Here is a 22,221-nt window from a genome sequence, read left to right as displayed (position 1 = left end):
TGGCAATTTAGCAAATCTGCAACTACTCTGTGGATTCATTGTTTTCTCTTCAGACATTTCACCAACTTTTTCCCACCCACATTCTTCAGATCTCACACTGAGACTATGTATGTGTGACTCTCCTTCTTCTGTGTCCTTGTCCCTTTCACTTTTCAAAGCCAAGGCACGCCCACCTGTGATGTGACCTGTCACCCAGGGAATGGCGAGCTAGCAGAGAAGTAAAGCAAACAGAAGAGAGAAGAGAGAGAAACAAAATGCCAAAATAAAGTTTATGCCAGGTGAACTTGGTTTTCTGCTTCATGCAACACTGAGCCCTCAAATGGACCTGCTTTTGACCTCACGAATGTTAAACTTTGGATGACAAATTCTTTGCACAACCACTCTCTCTTTTACGCCTTCATGGGTGGCTATAATTTTTGTGTATGACATAGTCTCTTTCCAAAGAATAGGTGACTCCACATTGATCTCAAAGCTGTAAAAAAGGGTGACAATTTGCAACTCAAAACTAAAAGAAATGTTGTTAAGGACATATGAAGTGTTACAAATTAGATTAAGTGCACACCAGGGGCGTTTCTAGGATCGGATGTTTAGAGGTGCTGAGCCGGGCAAGATAAATTTCACTATTTTGTACATTTTAATACAATTTCATTCCCACATTTGTGAAAGAAAAGGATAACATTTTTGGGAAAGTCTGTGACTAAACCATCAAATCTGATAAAGGTTATTTAAATGCTGAGCCACAGCAAAAGAGAAATTGATTGGAATCATAAAAGAAACATATGGTAACCCTAATTTCTGGGGAAAGACAACTAATTTTGAGATAGCAGCTCCTCAACATATACATAAACAGTATTTATGTTTCTGGAGTAAACCAGCCCCCTATAGTGAGTACCAAAAATACCAAAAATTGACATTGTTGTTATTTTTGGGACTTTCATTTGAAATGCAATGCACAACATGTAAAACACGGTGGAGCTGATATATTTTTGTTGTTAAAATATTACGTTTCAACCAAGTACTGTATGGTTTTGAAACGTTTCTAGCTTGTTAAAAAGGACATACAGTAAAAAATAATAATAATAAAATCTCTCAAATCTTAGGGGTGCTGGGAATCAATTTAGAGGTGCTTCAGCACCCCCAAAAATGGGCTAGAAATGCCTATAGTGTACACGAAGAGTCATTGAAGGAAGACAAATAACAGATTTTAAATAAACTGAAAAGGCTATTTAAAATGCAGAGACTCACATTACTCTGCATGTGCCAGGTTGACAAAGAGGCAATTCCTGGACTTAAGTCTCACTGCCAAACTTAAATCAAAGTAAATAACAAAAGCTGAGTCATGCATTCAAACAGAGGAAACCTGTAGCCCTAATTGTACTTTTTACAGTCAAGCGTGATGTTATACCAAACACAATATAGTTTCAACTTGAGCAACACCCTCGAAAAATGGTGCTATTATATTACAAGAGACATACAATATTATTATGTCAATTAAGATTAATAAACGAGAATTAATGATTGTCTTTTATTTCACTGTTATTTCTCCACCAACACAACAACTTCCACCTTACAGGGACTGAACTGTTGCCTATAGCAACACATAAACATTTTTATAGCCCACTTGCTAAGTTGTGCACGTCCGCACGTTACTACAGACAGCTTCTCTGTGTTTTTGTGTATGAGTGAGTTTCGATTAATCGATCAACCAGTAAAATTTAAGTGTACACCTTACATTATGACAATTTACTTAGCCCACAATAACACAGCCGGTCTATGTTGACCACCACTATAGTATAAGACGTATTTCTAGATGAGAATAAAGAAATGCTTTAAAATAATCTTGCTAGTTAGTTACCTCTCTAAATAGTTTTAAGTCATACAATAACTGTCTCATAAAGTCCAACACATATTGTGCGTCATCATCAAACAAGTGGGTGAGTTGTCCAAGTTTTGATTGCAACACAACTCCTCTGTAGATTTTATAGTGTGATTGAGAGAACCAATCTTCCCACACAGACCAAGTGAGCACAGGAGCGTTTCATAAACACAGCAAGGTGTGGTTTCTCTCCAAGAGAGCCCAGCTTCCGTCTATTCACAGCAGAGCCGCATTATCTGCGCAACAGGAGACGGGGAGGGGAGAGGCGCGCACTGCCCTCTGGCTGGACAGCAGATCAAAACTCACTACAACTTCATAATTACAACTTAAAAACGACTTCGCAAACATGAGTTTGTACGGCTCAAACCAAAGGCTGTCTCAAATGGGCCCGAGAAGCAATTCGCGGCCGGATTTGGCGAGTCCGAGCTTCAGGAACGACGTATTTGTCGGTGGAAACGGCATTCATGGAGACTACCAGGGAGGGGAAGGCGGATACACCTACACCACCTTCTCCAGGTCCTCCATGCACGGCGGTGGGGCCGGTGGACAGAAGGTGCAAATGAGCATGGGTGGAGGCGGCGGCGGTGGTGCGATCAGGTAAGAAAACCACCTGTTACCTTTGAACGAGTCTTTACAATGCTTCAAATTACCAATAAATGTGACGTAAATACGCAAAATTGAAAGTAGGTTGAAACCAACTTGACTAACAAAACAAAAACTAAAAAATGATTTAGGCTACTTCTTGGAGACTTTATTTACTTACGTAAGCGAAACCAAAAAGATACATTCAGGAATGCAAGTCATTATTATTCACCACATTCAGAGGTACAATGTCGTCAAGCTTGTTCAAATAACTAAAACCACCGCCAGCTCACCTGCAAAGTTTTAAAAATGTTACATAAGGCTGCATTCAAGAACGCAACACTGTTTCAACAATTCTGAATCTATTCCAGGTCTTGACATCTTTCTTTTATTTTCACATTTGTTTTTGCAAGAAGTGTTTCCAAGTAATCCTAGTTGTATCACTCCTGATCTGTTGCCCAATGAACTGAATTGCATAGAGAAAATATTTGCACACACCCCTGAATGTCCTCCCATTACTATCATTCACTATGATGTCAGTGTCTAATGTTTGAGCAGTGATGTATGCGTTAATGCAAGGGCTTCCCAAACTGTTTCCTCTTTTAAGAACTCCTTTCTTAATGATTAGCTCATGTTAACCTTGTGAAAGAAAAATCGAAACACTATTTGATGTCTGAGGGAGTTAAAAGATAAAGTCCAGAGCTTTCAATCATTTGTTTGTTAGCCTAGTTTTTGTTTTGGTGACTCTTGGGTGACCCATTTCCCAAAACAACATGTAGTCAGACTTCCACAGAAACAATGAATGAGGGATTTTTATTCTTCATCAGAAACTTCTTTTGATGATTTTCACATTCTACGTTTTATCCTGATTTGACAGTTTAATCACTTTCAGTGAAATTCAGTAATAGTTGCAAGCAATTATAGTGTAGTAACCTACTATAACTAACTATGCAAGAGTAAAAGTGCTTATGAAAAACTTAAAAATAAGATTACCTGCAATTTTCAACTGTTTGCAGTGATGACGTTCTTTTCTAAAAAATATAATGTGTTTAAATTATATGCTATAACAGTGCAATGTTTTTCAGCATGATTCACACATTGATATTATTTAAAGCTATGTTACCAAACTGATTGTATTTTTCTTCTAACTTATAGTGTACAGGCTATTCAGCAAAAGGCACTGTTCCTGACAAGCCAATGTCAGGAGTACCTGCAGCGTGCAAAGATGATTCTTCACGGGGTACGTTTCTCACAAAATAATTTCAGTTTACACATCAAGACATGAAGACCCTTTAACCAGCTTTTAGAAGCTGTTTGTAAACTGAAACGTCAAGTATAGATTTTTGGCCAAGAGTCTATTCTGTATGATTTTAAAGGGGGGTCCAGCCGGAGATGCAGATAAGCTGTTAGGCATGGCTGCAGAAACCATGGACCAGATGAGAGTCTGTGGCAGAGACCTGCAGCAGATGCGTGTACCCAATGATGTCCCCAGAAGGTAAGTCAAGACACAGTGTGTGTTGCAAAGTGTGTGTTGTCTTTGCATAGTTTCATTCATGACTGTGGACATATTTAAGCACACCTGCCTCCAGTTTAACATGGGTACATTTGTTAAACATGTGTGTGTTTTAGCAGCATCTGACTTTTATTTCATAGTTGGACAAAAACTATATATAGTTGGAATTTCAGAATTCATATCCCTTTGAAAATGTGTCTCCTCCAGCTGTTTATGCCCTACTGAGCTCTTTGAAGTTGAGTGATGATGATAATGCGACTTGAAAGATTCACAGAATATTGTCCTTTTTTGTACAACTCTTGCAGCCTCGAGCAGCTCCAGCACATGCATGCTGCCATCCAACAGCAGCTAGGCGGTGGTGTGACCATTAGACGTAACAGGGGCAGTGTGGGCTCCATTGACGGAGGCAGGATCTTTAATGATGCCATGGCCTGGATTGCCCAACAAAAGGTGAGTTTTTCTACACCTTGGCGACATCCAGAAAAAACTACAAAGAAATTCAAACAGATACTACAATGAGAACAGTTATAATAATATAATGATCACACTTGAAACTTAACAAAGAAATTAATCTGGTAATTATCCATTTATTTATCAATCAAAAGATTGGACTGATTTGTCACACTCATCTGCATACTTGTCTGACGTGTTCCATGACAGCATCATCTGGCAGTGTCTTTGTAAAGCTGTGACTGTGACCAACTTGTTGGAGCAGTGTGAACAGTTGCACTTGCATGTGTGTGCATGCCTGTGGAGTGCATCAAGGTGCACCATTTTCTATGTGAAGGGAAAGAGGGAGGAAGGGAGGGAGGGAGGCACTTACACTATCACGTATTGTGACCTCCTGTAATTGATACCATCTGGACACACTGCCAAAACCTGATCCACGAGTGAAAAGAGGCCAAGAGAGGTGAAGAGGGACTGAAACAAAGGAGAGGAAAGAGCTCTGCCATATGACAAAGAGGCAGAGAGAGAGAGAGAGAGAGAGAGAGAGAGAGAGAGAGAGAGAGAGAGAGAGAGAGAGAGAGAGAGAGAGAGAGAGAGAGAGAGAGAGAGAGAGAGAAAGAAAGAAAGAAAGAAAGAAAGAAAGAAAGAAAGAGGCAGATAAAGACTCTGTGAAAGCGGAAAGAAAAGTAGAAGTAAAGGAGTGTGAAATGTGACACTTTCTACTGAGTCATTTGTTATGGGACGGGACGGTGCAGTTCAGCAGATCTCTAACATGCTCATGGGAAAACGCCCTTCAGCAGTCTACCTCACTAGCCCTCCCACCCAACCAAAAACACACCCTGACATTCTGTCAACACTTCAAGCCTCACCCACCATATTCCGTCATCTGTTCTCCCCCTGACAAACAATACAGACACATTTCCCTGTATAATTTAGTGTATTGCTCTCTGTATTTAAGGTATTTTTTAACCTTAACCTCAAAAAACAAACATATCATCTAAAAACCTGCCATTACTCCCTTCCGTCTCTTTGTCCCGCTGACCTCACTGTCAGCCATTGTACCTCCACTCCCACATTTACATAACTTTGTTGACCTCTCTCCCCTGAACATTAACTGCACTGCTGACAGTCTACTAACAGTTTTGTTGTGTGTAACGTCTGCCAAGTAACCATGGAGGGGAAGGGAGTGGTGAGAGAGCAATAGTCTAGAGAAAGAAAGGAGAAGTGAGAGAAAAAAAGGTTAAGAGCAGGGACTGGCTGAGGTTGACTTACTGGCAAAGTGCTTATCAAAGCTGAGGCCTGCAGACAAGGGGGGAATAGTTGGGATAGTTTCCTGCCTGGCAGTGAACTTAATGATTATCTGCTGACACCTAGAGGACAATGAGGGGAAGGACACAGATTTTGTCAACAGATGCCCTTAAAATATAATGTGGGAGGGAAAGTGTATCTGTTTGGATTCAGATTTATTTTGCCTTAAAGATTGTTTTTAGATAATTAGGTAAAAATTAGATGACCAAAGATTTTTTTCTAAACGGCAAAAGCAATCAAACGAATGTCGTCTGTGGAGTAAGCTTACACTTACTTCACCTCCCGAAAAACTATCAAGAACACAGAAAAATGAACAGGTGACATATTCCTATAATGCAACAAACATGGATAGCATAGTTTGGGTCAATTCCACACACATATCCACTGCTGATGTAAACATTCACTGGAAAGGCAATGTAGCAAAAACTGGTGGATGAAAAATGTCCCTACCAAATGCAAAATCTATTCATGTAAATAAGGAATACCAGTACCTGAAGGTATTAGGAGGTATTTAAGGAGTTAAGGAAGAGTTAAGCTTTAGGTTTGAATGGTGAGTTTTGGTCTGGATGCCACAGACAGGGCAAGGAGGTCAGAAAGCATTAAGAGACTGATTATGTATTATTGTTTTTTTGGTCTTTCTGAAGGTTGAGAAATTAAAGAAATTAAATGTTTTATTAAAATGTATACCGTTTATGACCCCTTAAGACTTTTTTAAATCCATGTAATCTGTTATTCTCAGTCAATTAATGATATTGTTTTGATATTGTATTTGTAATTTTTTACCCAAAATGTATTAAATGTAATTCTGCATTTTTGTAGCGCATGATTGAGACTTCTCCATTTGGCGATGACGCTGAAGCCATAGAAAAGCAAATCATGAGCCACAACAAAACCCACAGCTCCCTCCAGAGAAGCCAGGAAGTAGACCGAGCCAGGGATGAACTGGTAAATTATCTGTCTTCCTTGTTTCCCCTTTGTCTCTCTTTCTAGTTGCTCCTTCTTTTGACTGTTTTAGTCTAATGATTTGTTTTGGACAATCTTGTTAATTAGGGAGGGTGGTCATTTTCCATCTATTTGCACTGTGATATTATTTAAACTTCATCAATAAAAAACTTTGTTTTTAGAATTCAAGGGGTGACAAGTACAATTTCTCCATCCTGGACCAAGAATGGGACAGCCTGCAGGTAGGTTAATAGTAAAAAAAAAATCAGCAATTTGCATTTTATTGCTTGTGTTATTTTTTATCTTATTCATAAATGCACTTTCTGTCTGCTTCAGAAAATGTCCAGCAACCGTGTGATGCAGCTGCGTGACCTGCAGGGTATCATTGAGGAAATCTCCCGAGCAATCATGTGGGTGAATGAGAAGGAGGAGGAGGAGCTTATGTTTGACTGGGGAGACAAAAACATTGATCAGTACATCCCCAAGAAGCAAGAAAGCTACTCAGTAAGGATCCCCATGTTGTGTTTTTAATAATGCCATCAATAAAAATCTACGGTCCTCAGAGAGTCCCTAACTCTGTTCTCCTCGCAGGGTCTAATGAGGGACCTGGAGGAGAAAGAAAAGGACCTAAACAAGCTGAAGTTGAAAGCAGACGGTCTCCTGAACAACAACCACCCAGCTTCAGATAAAATTGAAGTAAGACCTTAAGCTCATTTCAGGTATTTATGTATGCAAAAAATGAGAACAATTATTCAGTGGTGTTGTGCTGATGACTAAATGCACCCACAGGCCTATATGGACACCCTGCAGACCCAGTGGAGCTGGCTCCTCCAGATCACCAAGTGTATTCATGTGCATTTAAAGGAGAATGCTGCCTACAGCCAAGTAAGTGCTCAGTCCTGCTCTCAATCTTCTAAAAAAAACACAAAGGTTTTCTTGTGAACACTGATCCAAGCTTTTTACTGCTATCTCCAGTTTTTCAAAGACGCCAACGAGACCTATGCCAAGCTGCAGAAAGAGCATGAGACTATCAGAACCAAGTTTATCTGCAACAAGAACACTCCCATTGAAAACCTTATTGAACTCCTGAAGAACCTGGAGGTATTTCACACTGTGTTATGTACAGGACATGCAAAGTTGTAGAGTTTTTGACTTTATAGTAGTTCCAGTTTACAGTGAGACATTTAATACTGATGTTTTTGGATGTTCACAGAAAGAGAAGGAGCAAATCATTGAGCACAAGAGGCAGGTCCAGAGTCTGGTTAACAAATCAAAGAGCATTGTTCGACTGAAACCTCGCAACCCCGAGGAGAAGAGCAGCAGCACTGTAATGGTCCAGGCCTTATGTGACTTTAAACAAGACCAGGTGGGATAAAGCCCCCTCCTCTAGACATATACAAACACACAAGCATAAGCAAAGCATATTAAAAAGTAAATATTGCAAGTATTATTCAGTGTTCCCTGTTTGTCACATTTTGTGCTTCAGAAAGGAATTTTCAAAGGGAACGAGGGCATCTTGAAGGACAACTCACAGCGCAGTAAGTGGCTTGTAACAGGACCCGGAGGTCTGGACATGATGATTCCCTCTGTGTGTCTGCTGATCCCTCCACCAAACCCGCTCAGCATCAGCGTTTCTGCCAAGTAAGCAACACTCAGTCAATGTCGATCAACACAGTTCCTGTTCAGATGGAACACATCAAAATTTAGTCCACTGTTGCAGATGCAATTTTTCTCAACATGCTGTGTTTATTGTGTGTTCGCATAGTTTTGTGTTAGCCCTTTAAATATGACAAATGGCTATTGCTGTTCCCCAGGAATGAGCAGTATTATGAAGCCATCATGAGCATCTGGAATCAACTCTACATCAACATCAAGAGTCTCATCTCATGGCAGTGCTGTGTCAAAGACATCAATTACATCAACACCCTCACACTCAGCATGGTAAGTAATGATGTTGAATTGAATCACATGTTAATTGTGCTTTTTATATACCATGTAAACCTGCATTAGATTTACTTTTCATCTTTCTTTAACACACTTGCTTATGTTGTGTCTTTTCCCTCCTCCTTCGTTGTCTTGCAGCTGTCTAAGATGCGTCCTGAGGAGTACCGTAGTATCATCAAAAGACTGGAAACTCACTACCAAGAGTTCCAGCGTACCAGCCAAGGCTCTGATCTGTTTGGGGATGATGACATGAGAACCATCCAGGGTCACTTTGATAAAGCCCAGGGCCACTATGATACACTGATTATCCAGCTGCCTACTTACAGTGAGTTCATACTTTTTTTTTTTACCTTGTCTCTCAACTGTCAGTTAACTATAATAAAAACAACCCTGCTATTGTTTTTCACTGTGAATGATGATATCCAAATTACCTACAAACCATTGCAGAGGATGAAGGGGTGAAGCCTGAACCCCCAAAGCAGGAACAAGTCAAGCCTTCGACCTCTTCAAGCACCAAGATCACCTCGACAACTACGGTCAAAGTCAATAACCAACCCCCAACCCCACCCACATCCACCCTCAGCCTCAGCCTGCTCAGCAGTCTGCAAGAAATCAGACGCAGGCTGGAGCTGGCTGAGTCTGGTCTCACCAGCCATCTTCATGTTCCCCTGGGTGAGAACAGTGTACAGGAGTGCACTGTACGCATTGAGAACCTGCAGGTATGTAACATTTTTTATCTTTCAGGCTGTTGAAGAAACAAACAATCAAAAAACTTGAAGTGATTCAAAGTAAGACTAAATACACAAACTATAAATCCTTTTTGTACCCAGCCTGATTGCATTTTGTAAAAAACGCACACTCGAACATTGCCTGGAAATTTAAAACAATCTATCTGTTCAATTTCTTTTTTTATCAAATGATGTTAACTAGACTGTGCATCAAGATCTGGACTCCATTTACGATGAGTACCTGCGCCTAAGAGAAAAGATTATAAAGCAGCTGGAAGGTATACCTGCAGACTCCGAGCAAGCCAAGTTTCTCCGCTCTGAGCTGGAAATCATCAACCAAAAACTTGGGGGCTTGCAGGGTCTCTACTCATCATACATTCAAAGGTAATCCATTCTCATCTGAACATGTCAACTTTTGTCACCCAGCAACGAATGAGTGAATAGAAAACAAAAAACAGGTATATTAAATTTCATGGCATTGTGTCTTCATCAGGCTGTCAGCTCTGAAGGGCTTGCACGAGAGCCTCCTCAAGGCTGAAGACATCATTAAAGTCCACGAGGCTCGGCTGACAGAGAAAGAGACCTCCTCCCTGGACCTTCGAGAGGTGGAGAACTATCGGATCACTCTAAAGGTTTGGCAAACATTGCCTAAAGGTTTCATTTTACAGTCTATTCTTTATTTTATCAGTTCTCAATGTGCCTTTACCTTAGGTATGTAGTTAAGTGCAAACACATGTAGGATGAGCTTAATAAACACAATGCACATTTGCAGGTAGGTCAACAGGAAACATTTGGTTAAAATCTGCACCACATCAACAAACGACTACAGTAAAAAGAAACTCACACATGAACACATCTGTAGTATTGCAATACTACAGTCATTTTGCATATTATGCATTGTTATGAGGACAGTAACTTTTGATATCTTTTAAGTACAGAACAAGACTTTTACTTATATTGTATTTTAATAGCTAATAGCAGCCAACTCGATTTCCTGATGAAGACCATGATTTGATGTTTGGGCTGAGATCTGTCTGACCTTGACTTTTGTACATTAGAGTAAGAACCACAGCGTGTGTGTGTTTTGAGATTTAAAATGTAAATTTATTCTGTGATTCTCTGTTAAAGCAACTGAAGGGTGATCTGGATCAAAAAAGAGACCTGCTGACAGCCATGGAGTCCGACCTGACCAAAGCTCTACACTGGAACAGTCAAATCTCAGAGTCCTTCCACAAATGTGATGTTGATTTGTCCAAGTACTCCGATCTGGTGGGTCAGATGTCTGACCGTTGGCGCCGCATCCAAACCCAGATTGATAGCAGGTAGGGTAGTCCGTGCACGTACACACATTTCTTACAATACCTGTGAATACTTTCCATTTCCTCTATGCACCATTGCCGAAAAATAACACTGAGAACATCCTTTCATCCCTTCCTCTGCCTCCCACTCTTTCCTCCTCCAGAGTGTGGGACTTGGAGAAGCAAGAGACGCAGCTGAAACATTATCAGCAGAGCAGCACTTCCCTGGAGCAGTGGATAGACAATGCCAGGAAGCGCCAGGACAGCCTGCAGATGGTCAAGCTCAATGATGTCCAGACTCTAATGGACCACCTCAACCAACAGAAGGCATGCTTACAACAACATCTTCTAATCATATGTGACGTGACAACTTTGAATTGAAACTATCCACATTTATTACCCCTTCATCTATCTACATTTGAGATAGATGAAGGTAAGTTGAGATAAGTTTCTTGGATGATTTTTAATGTTAAACTATTTGTTCTGGGCCACAAGGACTGCCCACTCTCCATGATTTTTCAACTCAGGACAATCCTGTACTGACGGGTACTGGATGTGAGACAGGACCATACTGTGATTCATGAGCAGTTCGAGAGTTTCAGACTATGACTCATGAGTGATCTGTTTTTAGATTATGAAACAACACAGCACACTAGGCTAATAGAGAAGTGGAGCTATAATGCAGAACCGTCTGTCTGTCTGTCTGTCTGTCCGTCTGTCTGTCTGTCTGTCTGTCTGTCTGTCTGTCTGTCTGTCTGTCTGTCTGTCTGTCTGTCTGTCTGTCTGTCTGTCTATCTGTCTGTCTGTAAGATTGCTCAGTAATATGAGTGCAGCTCTCCCCCTCTGTGCGCTGGGAGTCTGCATCACTTATTTTTTATCCTTTGATGTCTCTTTTTTAGTCTTACTAAGGTGCATTAGGCGCTATGTTTAATTGCATAAGAAGCAGGGAAGTGACATCCAATCACAAGTGGTCACTGGAAACACATTTTGGAAATGTGAGATCCTGAGATCAAGGCAATTAACTTAAAAGTTGTTTTGAAAATGTCATTGATATTCTTTTCTGATAACGAAATGATCTCTTTGAAGAGACACAGACTTGACAGTTTGAGGTCACATTAAACAGAAGATTTCATGTCCCTACTTTGCTTACCACACAGGCACTTCACACAGAAATCAAAGGCAAGAAGGAGAAAGTAGAGGATGTGCATAAAAATGCAGACACCTGTGCTGCCTCCATAAAGGTAGGTAACATACTAATGTTTACGGATGTATTACCAAGTTTATGAGCACAGGCAAATATTGCACAAAATATTAAAGGTCATACTTTATTGTGTTTTTATAGGATTATGAGCTGCAGCTGGCCTCCTACAGTTCAGGCCTGGAAACTCTGCTTAACATTCCTATCAAGAGAACCATGCTTCAGTCACCAGCCTCTGTAGTCAGACAAGAGGTATGTGTGCTGTGATGTGTCTACCCATCCATTTAGGGAAAATGTATTATTCAGGTGGTAACAGTTGTATGTATCTTCTGTTTCATTAATATCAGTCGAACTATGGTATTCAAGTTCAATTATTATTTTGAATTTTAATCTTTATTTGATTATTTAAAGATCACACTGATCTGTAATCAGCACATTCACATTTTACATCAGTACTAACCCAATACGTTTGTGTCTATCAGGCAGCTGACCTCCAGTCTAACTACATTGAGCTGCTTACCCGCTCCAGTGACTACTACAAGTTTCTTGGGGAGCTGCTGAAGAACATGGAGGAGCTGAAGGTAGGTGGAAGGTGTCTTTTAAGATATCATTCATTTTGTGAGTATAAAATCCTGTGTTAGTTAAACAAATGAAACGACAATGAGATTCAAAGTAGTTGACTGGTCCTCTTTCTGCTTTCGTCGTTACTCTCTCCAGATCAGGAACACTAAGATTGATGTGCTGGAAGAGGAACTGAGGCGACTGAGGGAGGACATCCAAGATCGTAACCAGAAAAACAAAGCCCTGGAGGATGCTTTGGCCCGCTTAAAGCTGGACCTCAGTGATTCAAAAGACCAGCTCATTTCTATGGAGGAAGTAAAGAGAACCACGGTGATGCAAGTTACTGCTACCAAGGAGAGCCTGGACAGCACACAAAACCAGATTCAAGATCTTAATGAACAGCTGACACGCATTAAATACCAGCTTGATGAGGAGAAAAGAAAAAGAAGGTTGGCAGAGGAACGCTACACAAGTCAGCAAGAAGAGTATGAGGCAGCTGTTCGTCGTCGACAGAAAGAACTGGAAGAGCTCAACTGGGCCAAGATTGACTTAGAAAAAGCTGTGAAGGACAAGGAACGTGAACTGGAGAGGATGAAGATACTCATGGAGGAGGAAGCAGCACGTCGAAGAAATGCTGAATCAGATATCTCAAAGGTAAGAGCACAGTGCACCCAGGAGATTAAACAACTTAAGCAGACATACGAGTCAGAGATCCACGTTACCAAGACCACCATCCTGAAAACATCACAACAGAAGGAAGAAGATGCAGCAGGGCTGAGACTGCAAATTGACAGACTCGCCGCTGATAAGAGAGATCTAGAGCAGGAGCTGTTGAGAATGAGGCAGTCAATTGCTCACACAGATGAGCAGAGGAGCAGAGCAGAACTGGAGGCCAACCAGCAGAGGGCCTCAGTGACACAAGAGACGAGGCTCCGCAGTGAGATGGAAGTTCAGCTGAGATCAATCCAGAGTCAGAGAGAAGATGATGAGCTCAAACTAAAGGAAGCCACCAAAATCAATCAGGAGAAGTCCAGGCAGATCAGTGTGCTAACGTTTAATCTGGAGGAGGAGGGGAAGAAGAGGAGAGCTCTGGAATTAGAAATCAATCGTCTGAGGCAGGCTGAGGCAGAGCTGAAGACCAAGAACACATCATATCAGGAGGAAATCAACATGCTTAAAGTGTCCGAGCAGGAGATACGTATCACTCGAGTAGAGCTGGAGAAGCAGACCAGTGAGAAAAACAAGGTTGAGCAGAGCTCTGTCAGGCTGCAGAACCGCATCCGAGATCTTCAGGAGTCTCTGGATAGGCTGGAAGCTGAGTCAGAAAAGCACAGGAAGGCAACCCAGGATGAGTTAACACGCAGAAAGAGAATTGAGTCAGAGTTGGAGAGGATGACACAGACTTGTAGAGAGCACACTACCACAATTAGTACCATGAAATCTATCCAGATAGATGCATCCAACTCAGGGAGGAAGTATGAGCAGGACCTCAGCGCCCTCCAGGCCGCTCTGGACAAGAGCCTGAGGGATCATAAAATCACCAAGGATGAACTGGCTGCTGTCACAGCCGAGCTGAGGGCACTCAAACAGAAACTCCAGCAGGAGGAGGCTCGAATTCGTGAGCTCAACCAGCGTAACGAGAGCCTGTACAAGACCATTGAGGAGAAGAGCCGCCAACTGAACGAATACACCACAGAGATCGAGAAGCTGAAGACTCTGACGCAGAACCTGACGAAGGAGAGGCTGAGGTTGGAGGAGGAGCTGAGGGCAGTTAGACAGGAGAGAGATGAGCTGAAGCTTAGCAAAGCTGCTGTTGATGGAGAGAGTGCTTCTCAGATCGCTGCCTTGCATGTCCAGCTACAGACTAGCACCAAGAGGACATCGGAGCTCCAGTCTCTCATCAATGACCTGACCAGGGAGAGAGAAAAGCTAAAAATGGAATTTGACAAAATCCAAAAGCAATCTATTGAGGTACTTTTGGTTGCATTGAAGGATCATCTGCGCTTAATTCAACTAATTATTTTCTTTTGCTTTGGCATGAATGTTTTAGGATGCATCAAGACTCAACCTGATTTGATAGTAGCCTAGCTATCTCAGTGACATAGGACTTATTGAAATAGTTTGCATGAAGTTCACTAACTTACAAATACACCAATTGTGCTATGCATGATGTTCACTCTATCACCACGCACATCATTTCATTTAAATCACATTATAATGTCATAGTAAGTCACTGAAAAGTATTGCTGTAACAAAGTGCAATATAATGTACACATCTCTCTACATGTGTACATTATTAACTTGCTCAAATTGTACTGAAGACTGATCACATTCTGAAGGGCATTCAATTGGCATATGACATAAATCATTTTTTTGTTCTTTAAAAACTTTGGGCACCACTAAACTGTTTGCAAAGATAAGCCAAACATGCTCTTCAGAATGAACACTAGTCACTTTTTGCTTTGCACATCCTGTACCTGTTTTGGGAAATCTGTAAAGATGTAGTGATGATGTTTTGTGATTTTTTGTTTTTTTTCTCTCTCTCCCCAGACTTCCATGATGGTGCATACATCTCAAAGCCAGTACACTGAGCTTCAGCTCGAGAGAGACAGTTTGCTGTCCAAGCTTAAACTCCTGGAGCAGGACAAGACCCGTATGCAGCGCCTGGAAGAGGAGCTCAACCGCATCAAGCTCACACTGGAGACTGAGCTCCGCAACAAACAGCGGCTGCAGGATGAAAAGAACACCATTCAAAAAGATTTCAACTACATGAAGAGCCAGTTTGAGCTCAGGGACGGGCAGATCAGGCAGTGTGAGACAGACAGAGACAAGCTTGATCGAGAGAGGCTCTCCTTGAAGAATGAAATTGAGAGGCTCATGAGGGAGCTGAAGAGTGTCGAGGAGCGCTACAAGAGTCGTCTGTTTAGCTCTGAAAAAGAGGCAAAAGAGCTGGCTCTCAAGAGGGACGCCCTGGAGAGGGAGATTTTGAGGCTGCAGCAGAGACCTACAGCCACTAGTAGGCAGACCCAGACAGATGAGAAGGTGCCAACAGTTGATCCATCCAAGCTGGTATTTGATGGAGTGCGCCGCAAAGTCACTGCCCATCAATTGTGTGACTGTGGCATAATAAGTAAAACCACTCTAGACCAGCTCATGAAGGGAAAAAAGTCAGTGGATGAGGTAGCTGCGGATATCCAGCTCAGTCTTAAAGGTACAGGTGTCATTGCAGGTATGACAACAGGCACTCAAGGAAAAATGCCCTTCACCGAAGCAAAAAACAAGAAGCTCCTCAGTCCAGAGAGCGCCCTCATGCTCTTGGAAGCTCAAGCAGCAACAGGTTACATCATTGACCCTGCGTTTAATGAGAAGATGCCTGTGGATACCGCCTGTTCAAGAGGAATAGTAGAAACAGAAGACAGAGACACCCTGGCGAGAGCTGAAGCAGCTAGCACAGGCTTCAAAGATCCATACACTGGCAAAGTGTTATCTGTGGGTCAGGCTTGCAAACAGGGCCATGTAGACAAAGACACAGCTGTCCGCTTGCTCCAGGCTCAAGAGTCTGTTGGAGGCATTATTGACCCCGTTCTGAGTGTGTACCTTCCAAAAGATCAGGCCTTGGATCGCAATCTTATTGATGAGGATCTTTACAGAGCTCTGAACAAAAAACCCACCTGCTACATTGATCCTGCCACAGGAGAGAAGAAGAGCTACAATGACCTGAGGAAGATGTGTACAGTGGAACCGGTTTCTGGTTTGCTCCTACTCCGTGGTCCAGAGAAGCCCATGACAGTGAAGGGTCTTCGTGGTGAAGTCTCTGTTTCAGAGCTCATCAAATCTGAACTGCTAGATGAAACTGATGTGGCAAAGCTCAACCAGGGGACACTCACCAGCAAAGATATTGAAAGCAAGCTTAAGACGTACCTCTACGGCTCCACCTGCATTGCAGGGATCTATGATGAGGCCAATGACCGAATAATGCCTTTCTATCAGGCGATGAAGGAAGGTCTGCTCATGAGAGGAACCACCCTAGAGCTTCTTGAAGCCCAAGCTGCCTCTGGTTTCATCGTTGATCCCGTCAACAATGTCTTCTTGACAGTAGAGGACGCCACAAAGAGGGGCCTGATCGGAAAAGAGTTTAAGAACAAGCTGTTGTCTGCAGAGAAGGCAGTAACTGGATACAGAGACCCAAACACAGGAAAGACAATCTCCCTCTTCCAGGCTATTGAGAAAGATCTTATTGAGAAAGGTCATGGAATCCGTCTTCTTGAGGCCCAAATAGCCAGCGGCGGGATTATTGACCCCAAAGAGAGCCACCGTATTGATGTCGCAGTTGCCTATAAAAGGGGCTACTTTGATGAGGAGATGAATGAGATTCTGACTTATGAAGGAGATGACACCAAGGGGTTCTTTGACCCTAACGATAAGGAGAACCTGACTTATCTACAGCTGAAGGACAGGTGCATCACAGATAGCAAAACTGAGTTAATTCTCCTGCCACTCAAAGACAAGAAGAAAGCCCAGAAAACAGAGGAGAGCCGCACGAATGTTCTTCGCAAGAGGCGAGTCGTGATTGTCGATCCTGACACTGGGCTAGAGATGTCGGTGAGGGAAGCCTATCATCGGGAGCTCATCGACTATGACACATTCCTGGACCTGTCAGAGCAGGAGTGTGAGTGGGAGGAAATCACCATCACGGGTTCTGATGGCTCTGCACGCTTAGTGATAGTGGACAGGAAAACAGGAACCCAGTACGACATCCAGGACTGCATGGACCGTGGCATCATCAACAAGCAGGCATTTGATAAGTATCGTGATGGGACACTAACCCTGACCCAGTTTGCTGATGAAATAACAAGCAAAACCAGCGCCACTGAGATGTCCATTTCTGCCTGCAATGTTGACGACATGGTCACCTGCAGCAGTCCCACCCAAGCTGCACCATCTTCCCCTACTGTCCGCAGACGCTTCAACAGTATTTCTATCACTGTGTCTCCCCCTGAGATGTTCGATGACCAAAGCCCTGTGGGGGCCATCTTCGACACTGAGACCATTGAGAAAATAACTATCCCTGAAGCACTCAGAAGAGGCATAGTTGATACTCTTACAGCACAGAGGCTCCTGGAGGCCCAGACCTGCACAGGTGGTATCATCAACCCTGCCACGGGTGAGAGACTGTCTCTGCAGGATGCAGTGCATCAGTGCATCATTGATGAAAGCATGGCTACAAAGCTTAAACCTGCACAGAAAGCCTATGCTGGCTTTGAGGATGTGAAGACCAAAAGAAGGATGTCTGCAGCAGAAGCAGTCAAGGAGACATGGTTGCCTTATGAAGCTGGCCAGAGATTTTTGGAGTTTCAGTACTTGACAGGAGGCCTGATAGAGCCAGGCACTGGACGTCGCATCACCATCGAAGAGGCCATCAGCAAAGGCTGGCTGGATGGTAAAGGTGCCCAAAAGCTTCAGGATACACGCAACCACCAGAAGAATCTGACCTGCCCGAAGACCAAACTTAAGATCTCCTACAAGGAAGCCATGGATAGCTGCATGGTGGAGGAAAGTAATGGGATGAAAATGCTGCAAGCCTCCTCAATTTCTTCCAAGGGAATCAGCAGTCCTTACAATGTCTCTAACCCAGGATCTCGCTCCGGGTCCAGGGCTGGCTCCCGAACCGGCTCCAGGAGTGGCTCTCGTAGAGGCAGTGTGGATTACACCTCTTCATACAACTTAACCTTCTCCTCAAGCAGTACTACCTATAGCAGCAACAGTCAATATTAGTATACAGCATAAGGATGAATTAAACTAGACATAATACCAACAGCTTTTATGCAACTCGCTCTTTTAAAAATGTTTTTCTGCTACCTGTGAGATTTTGGGAGGTTTGTTTAAAGCTTGACACTGATTCATTTGAGTATTGTGATTTTTTCTTGTGGCAGTAAGTGGTGTTTTGGTGTTTCAATATTATATAACCTACCGATACAAATAATGCCTTTTTTTCAATATTATATAAACTACCAAGTACAAATAATGCTTTTTTTTCTAATACATAGATGCTCATTGAATATATTTTTCACAGCTCATATGAATATAAGGCTTTTTTCAGAATTTAAAAGGTTATAGAAAATGCTTGTTTGCCTCAGCTTCCACTTGAAAGCAACATTAATTTCACAATATTTGTCCTTGTGTTTTTGCCTCTTGATTAAAGTGTGCTTTTCTGTAGAAAACATATGATTATAAGTCATTTGCAAATGTTGAGTTTTAGCTTACAATACTGTCTGGAGTTAGTAATGCTAAACCATGAAAATGTTTTGCAGCTGAAATGTTTTTTTCTGAAGAGATTCTAAATAAAGTTTTCATAACAATCTTGGGTCTTAATTTAGTCATTAATTCATCAGCAGGTTATCTGCAATGCTTTTTTTTTTTTTTTTAAAGCTAAACAATTCATTGTTATGAGGTGGAGGCTTGTGTAGACTCTTGGTTCAAAGCAGTTTCTGTTGTTACCTTTGGATGGCGCTAATTGTCATGTAACAGCAATTGCAAGCCTGTTAAAACTGGCTGTGGTGTTCTAAATGCTCAAGAACTGAAAGGAGATTCACCATCATGCATATGCCGTTTTATTAAGTTAAAAATCATGTTCCACATTTATCCACATGAATAATGATTAAGGTCTGCAGAAATCCTTAATGCATGTCCATGCACTAAAGATAGTTTTGATATTCTTAAAGAAATACCTGTTAGATTAATGATTATTGTTGTAGCCTCATTTTTACAATAAAAGGGAAATTACATATGATGTAATTATTATTATTTAATATTGAATTAGGCACAATAGAGCAGGCCTAATTAACTGGTGAAACAATAAGATAATTTTCCCATTATTTTAACTCAACATTTTTCTCAGTCATGAACATAAATATGAAGTGAATCAACACTTCAACAGTGGCACACAGGAAAAACTAGATTTATATTCCATATTACATAAGTATAGATGTCTTGCTGCTCTCCTCAGTTTCTGTGTGGTTATTCATACTCCTGAATTAGGCAACACTTTGGTTAAACCTTAGAGTTTTAATATGCTGTATTTTTGTTTTCACTCGAATGTGGACTTTACGCACACAAAAGGCTAATTTTACCGGCTATTGCTGCCTGATTCACTTCCCGGTGCCCACAAGTTGAGAGTTTTGGGGGTGGTCCACTGGGGGCTGGCTGGAGGAAGTCCGTCTGAGTGTTGGAGGTGAGGGTGAGAACAAATGGAAAGAGGCAAAGGGAGGAGGAGGAGGCCAGGGAGAGGGGAGGCAGAGTGAAAAAGGGGGAGGGAACAAGGGGAGACAGCCCCAACGGCGCAGTGGGAGGACTATCCCATGCCAGGACTTGTGGCGGCTACAGCGGCAGCCTGGACTGGAGGAAGTGTACTGTGCTGGGGGGGGCTGAGCAGCGACAGCAGGCAGCAGAAGCAGAAAGTTCAAGAACCGGGCAAAGACTTGCATTTTTTTAACCAGAACCACAGAAAAGGGCAGAGGGACGGAGTGAGCTCACAGAAGCGGTGTGTGACCGACCTTAGTGCAGATTCCTGCAGAGGAAAATGAGCCTCTCAGCCTGCATTAAGCCTGTATGACGGGCTGAGGACTCTTTGATCAGGACTCCTTCTCTCACAGCAGCTCTGTCTGACAAAGAGGAAACAGAGGAATAAAAAAAGAAGAATTAAAGGTCTCCCTTTATACTCTTAAAGGTAAGTTGTCTTAACCTTTCCATGGTCAATCATTAGCAATGGAAGTTTTAAAGCTGGGTTGGTCATTACTTAAAAGCAGGATTATACATCCACACACAGCACTAACTTTCTACCCCCTTTTTTCCTCTTCCTTTAGCCCTTTGCTCAGTCACTTTTCATTGAGTTTGCTCATTTATTCAAAGTGGTAAACAGGCCACTGCTGTCTGTATTTACTTTGGCTCTGGGTGTGTGTGTGTGTGTGTGTGTGTGTGTTTGTGCCCCAGCACTCTGTAGTCACAGAAGGAGTCATTCAATCTGACTTAGCACTGATCTTGAGGTTTTGTTTTTTTTTCTCTTAATGTGAAAGAGTATCATTTACAGCCCTTGAATTAAACTCACTAAAGCTTAGCTTGAGCTTATTGGGTATGTTCTCAGCTATGAAATGTCTTCCTCAATGAATTGTCTTTTGCAATGGCTATAATTTGGGGTTCCCTGCTTTTGTGGGCATGGTGTACTGAGACCTCTATAATGTGAAACATATGGGACCAATACTTTGGAAGAGTTGTACCTTGTAGTCAAAAGAGCTTGGAATGAAACAAGTCTGTTTGTTCAGTGTGACTCTTAAGACTCCTCTGTTGGCAGACAAATGAGAGAAAAACTCAGAATGAAAGACTTTTACCCTTTTTTCTTTGAGCTGCAGCTGCTGGGTGGTATTTCGGGCCTTAGGGCTATGCTTTTGAGGCAGCCATTGTTGATGACATGTACAAGTGTCCTTACATCACTTAAGTTCTTCACCTGAATATCACTCTGTCCCTTTCCCTGGTTGGAAATGAGACGCACACCTTTATTTGCACCCTCCTGCGCAACTTCCTTTCAAGCAAAACATAAACATTGCAGGTTGCTCTGAACATTTTACAGGCTCAAGTCTTTCAAGATTAACTTTAATTACAGACGCCAGTGAGAAAGGAAAAAACATCTTTGAACTGGTGATTACAGCTTTTTTGTTAGCTCTATTTTGGGGTCAGAGTTGTATGAACAGTATGCAAACTTCATTAACAAATGTTGAATCTGTGAGATAAAAACATGCAGCTCCAAGGGCTTTACAAAGGCTAACATAACAACAGACTGAAAACAAGAAGCAAAAACTGAAAGCAGTACATTACATTTTGCAAGACCTAAACAAAAGGAGACAAAATAAACAACAGAGACAACTATTTGTAAAACAAAAAGATGAGAAAACTTGGACACAGGTTAAATCATCACTTTAAATTAAAACTAAATCAAAACTTAAAAAACAGATTAGAAAGTAAGGTCTTTCACTTCCCTTTAACATACAGAGAAAGCTTGCCATGTCTGCCTCTAAAGTTTAAAGAAATGACCATCAGAGACCCTGAAATGTCACCCCCCCCTCACTGATAATAAGCAGCAATTAGAAATGATGAAGAGAGATCCTGATAGTGTGGTTTGGACAGGTGGGTCAGGCTTGTGTACTGTAAGCAGAACACTGTGATCTAACAGCATGAGATGGAGCACTGGGGCACTTTTTACTTTGTCACAGCAGTGCCACGGCCACTTGGCTGACATGTGTAAGCCATTAAACAGGGAGAAGGAAAAGGACAGAGACTGAGCGCAATAAAGGGGAAAGCATTGCAAAAAAGAGGGGAAAGAAAAAGAACGAAAGAGGGAGCAAGAGTGGGAACGTAATCCATTTTGGAACGCATTCCTCTATGACCTTGGGGTAGAAAACGGTAATTAGGGAGTACTTTAGGAGCCTGAAGGGTGCGCAGATTTGCTCCGAGCGCAGGGCTGTCATTTTTATTCTCTTCAAAATGTCTCATGAAAATGTGAGACAAATACATGTTAGAGTTCCAGGGTTACAAAATAAACCTCCTAAAAATACGTAGCCTTTCCTTCCTGTGGCTTTTTTTTCAATAGTTCTCATGGTTTTGTTTATTTCAGTTCTTCAGCAGTGAATGGGTGTCAAAGCCACAGCGCAAACATATAGAGCCAATGGCAGGAAAAGGCCAGAACAAACTGTGGCCTTGTCCCCTTCTGGGCCCTTCAATCAGCCTGTTATGTCACTGTGGACATGTTATCCTGCTGTCTGAGGCGTGCGCTC

At 42.1% G+C, this 22,221-nt stretch overlaps 2 protein-coding genes across 3 annotated transcripts in view; both read left to right on the top strand.

The window, feature by feature from the left end:
• Positions 1-2,008: 2,008 nt before the first annotated feature.
• On the top strand, positions 2,009-18,757 carry dspa (desmoplakin a). 2 transcript variants are annotated; one of them, XM_034702960.1, is made up of 24 exons: positions 2,009-2,473; positions 3,614-3,698; positions 3,835-3,953; positions 4,277-4,421; positions 6,546-6,671; positions 6,851-6,910; positions 7,005-7,172; positions 7,260-7,364; positions 7,458-7,553; positions 7,644-7,769; positions 7,882-8,034; positions 8,155-8,309; positions 8,483-8,609; positions 8,751-8,937; positions 9,060-9,331; positions 9,543-9,724; positions 9,834-9,972; positions 10,469-10,662; positions 10,803-10,965; positions 11,796-11,879; positions 11,981-12,088; positions 12,319-12,417; positions 12,554-13,051; positions 14,948-18,757. In XM_034702960.1, exons 1-24 carry the CDS (start codon positions 2,223-2,225, stop codon positions 18,170-18,172), a joined length of 6,867 nt encoding a protein of 2,288 aa, XP_034558851.1. In that variant the 5' UTR covers positions 2,009-2,222; the 3' UTR covers positions 18,173-18,757. The 2 variants fall into 2 exon arrangements, with proteins under 2 accessions (XP_034558851.1, XP_034558850.1); XM_034702959.1 differs by having other exon boundaries at positions 12,554-14,368.
• An 899-nt stretch (positions 18,758-19,656) lies between these two features.
• Positions 19,657-22,221, top strand: part of LOC117827031 (tensin-3-like) — a 37,468-nt gene continuing 34,903 nt past the window's right edge. The window contains exon 1 of the mRNA XM_034703481.1: positions 19,657-20,123. The gene's annotated coding sequence lies outside the window, so the exon portion shown is untranslated. The remainder of the gene's footprint in view (positions 20,124-22,221) is intronic.

The sequence above is a fragment of the Notolabrus celidotus genome, chromosome 15 (genome assembly GCF_009762535.1).
Source record: "Notolabrus celidotus isolate fNotCel1 chromosome 15, fNotCel1.pri, whole genome shotgun sequence".
Lineage (NCBI taxonomy): Eukaryota > Metazoa > Chordata > Actinopteri > Labriformes > Labridae > Notolabrus > Notolabrus celidotus.
Note: the sequence above shows the minus strand (reverse complement) of the source record. Positions and strands in the feature narration are given on the sequence as shown.

Coding starts and splice junctions, on each gene's coding strand:
- dspa (XM_034702959.1), top strand. CDS start 2,223: ATGAGTTTGTACGGCTCAAACCAAAGGCTGTCTCAAATGGGCCCGAGA. Junction 12,418..12,553: donor AGAACATGGAGGAGCTGAAG/GTAGGTGGAAGG, acceptor TACTCTCTCCAG/ATCAGGAACACTAAGATTGA. Junction 14,369..14,947: donor TCCAAAAGCAATCTATTGAG/GTACTTTTGGTT, acceptor CTCTCTCCCCAG/ACTTCCATGATGGTGCATAC.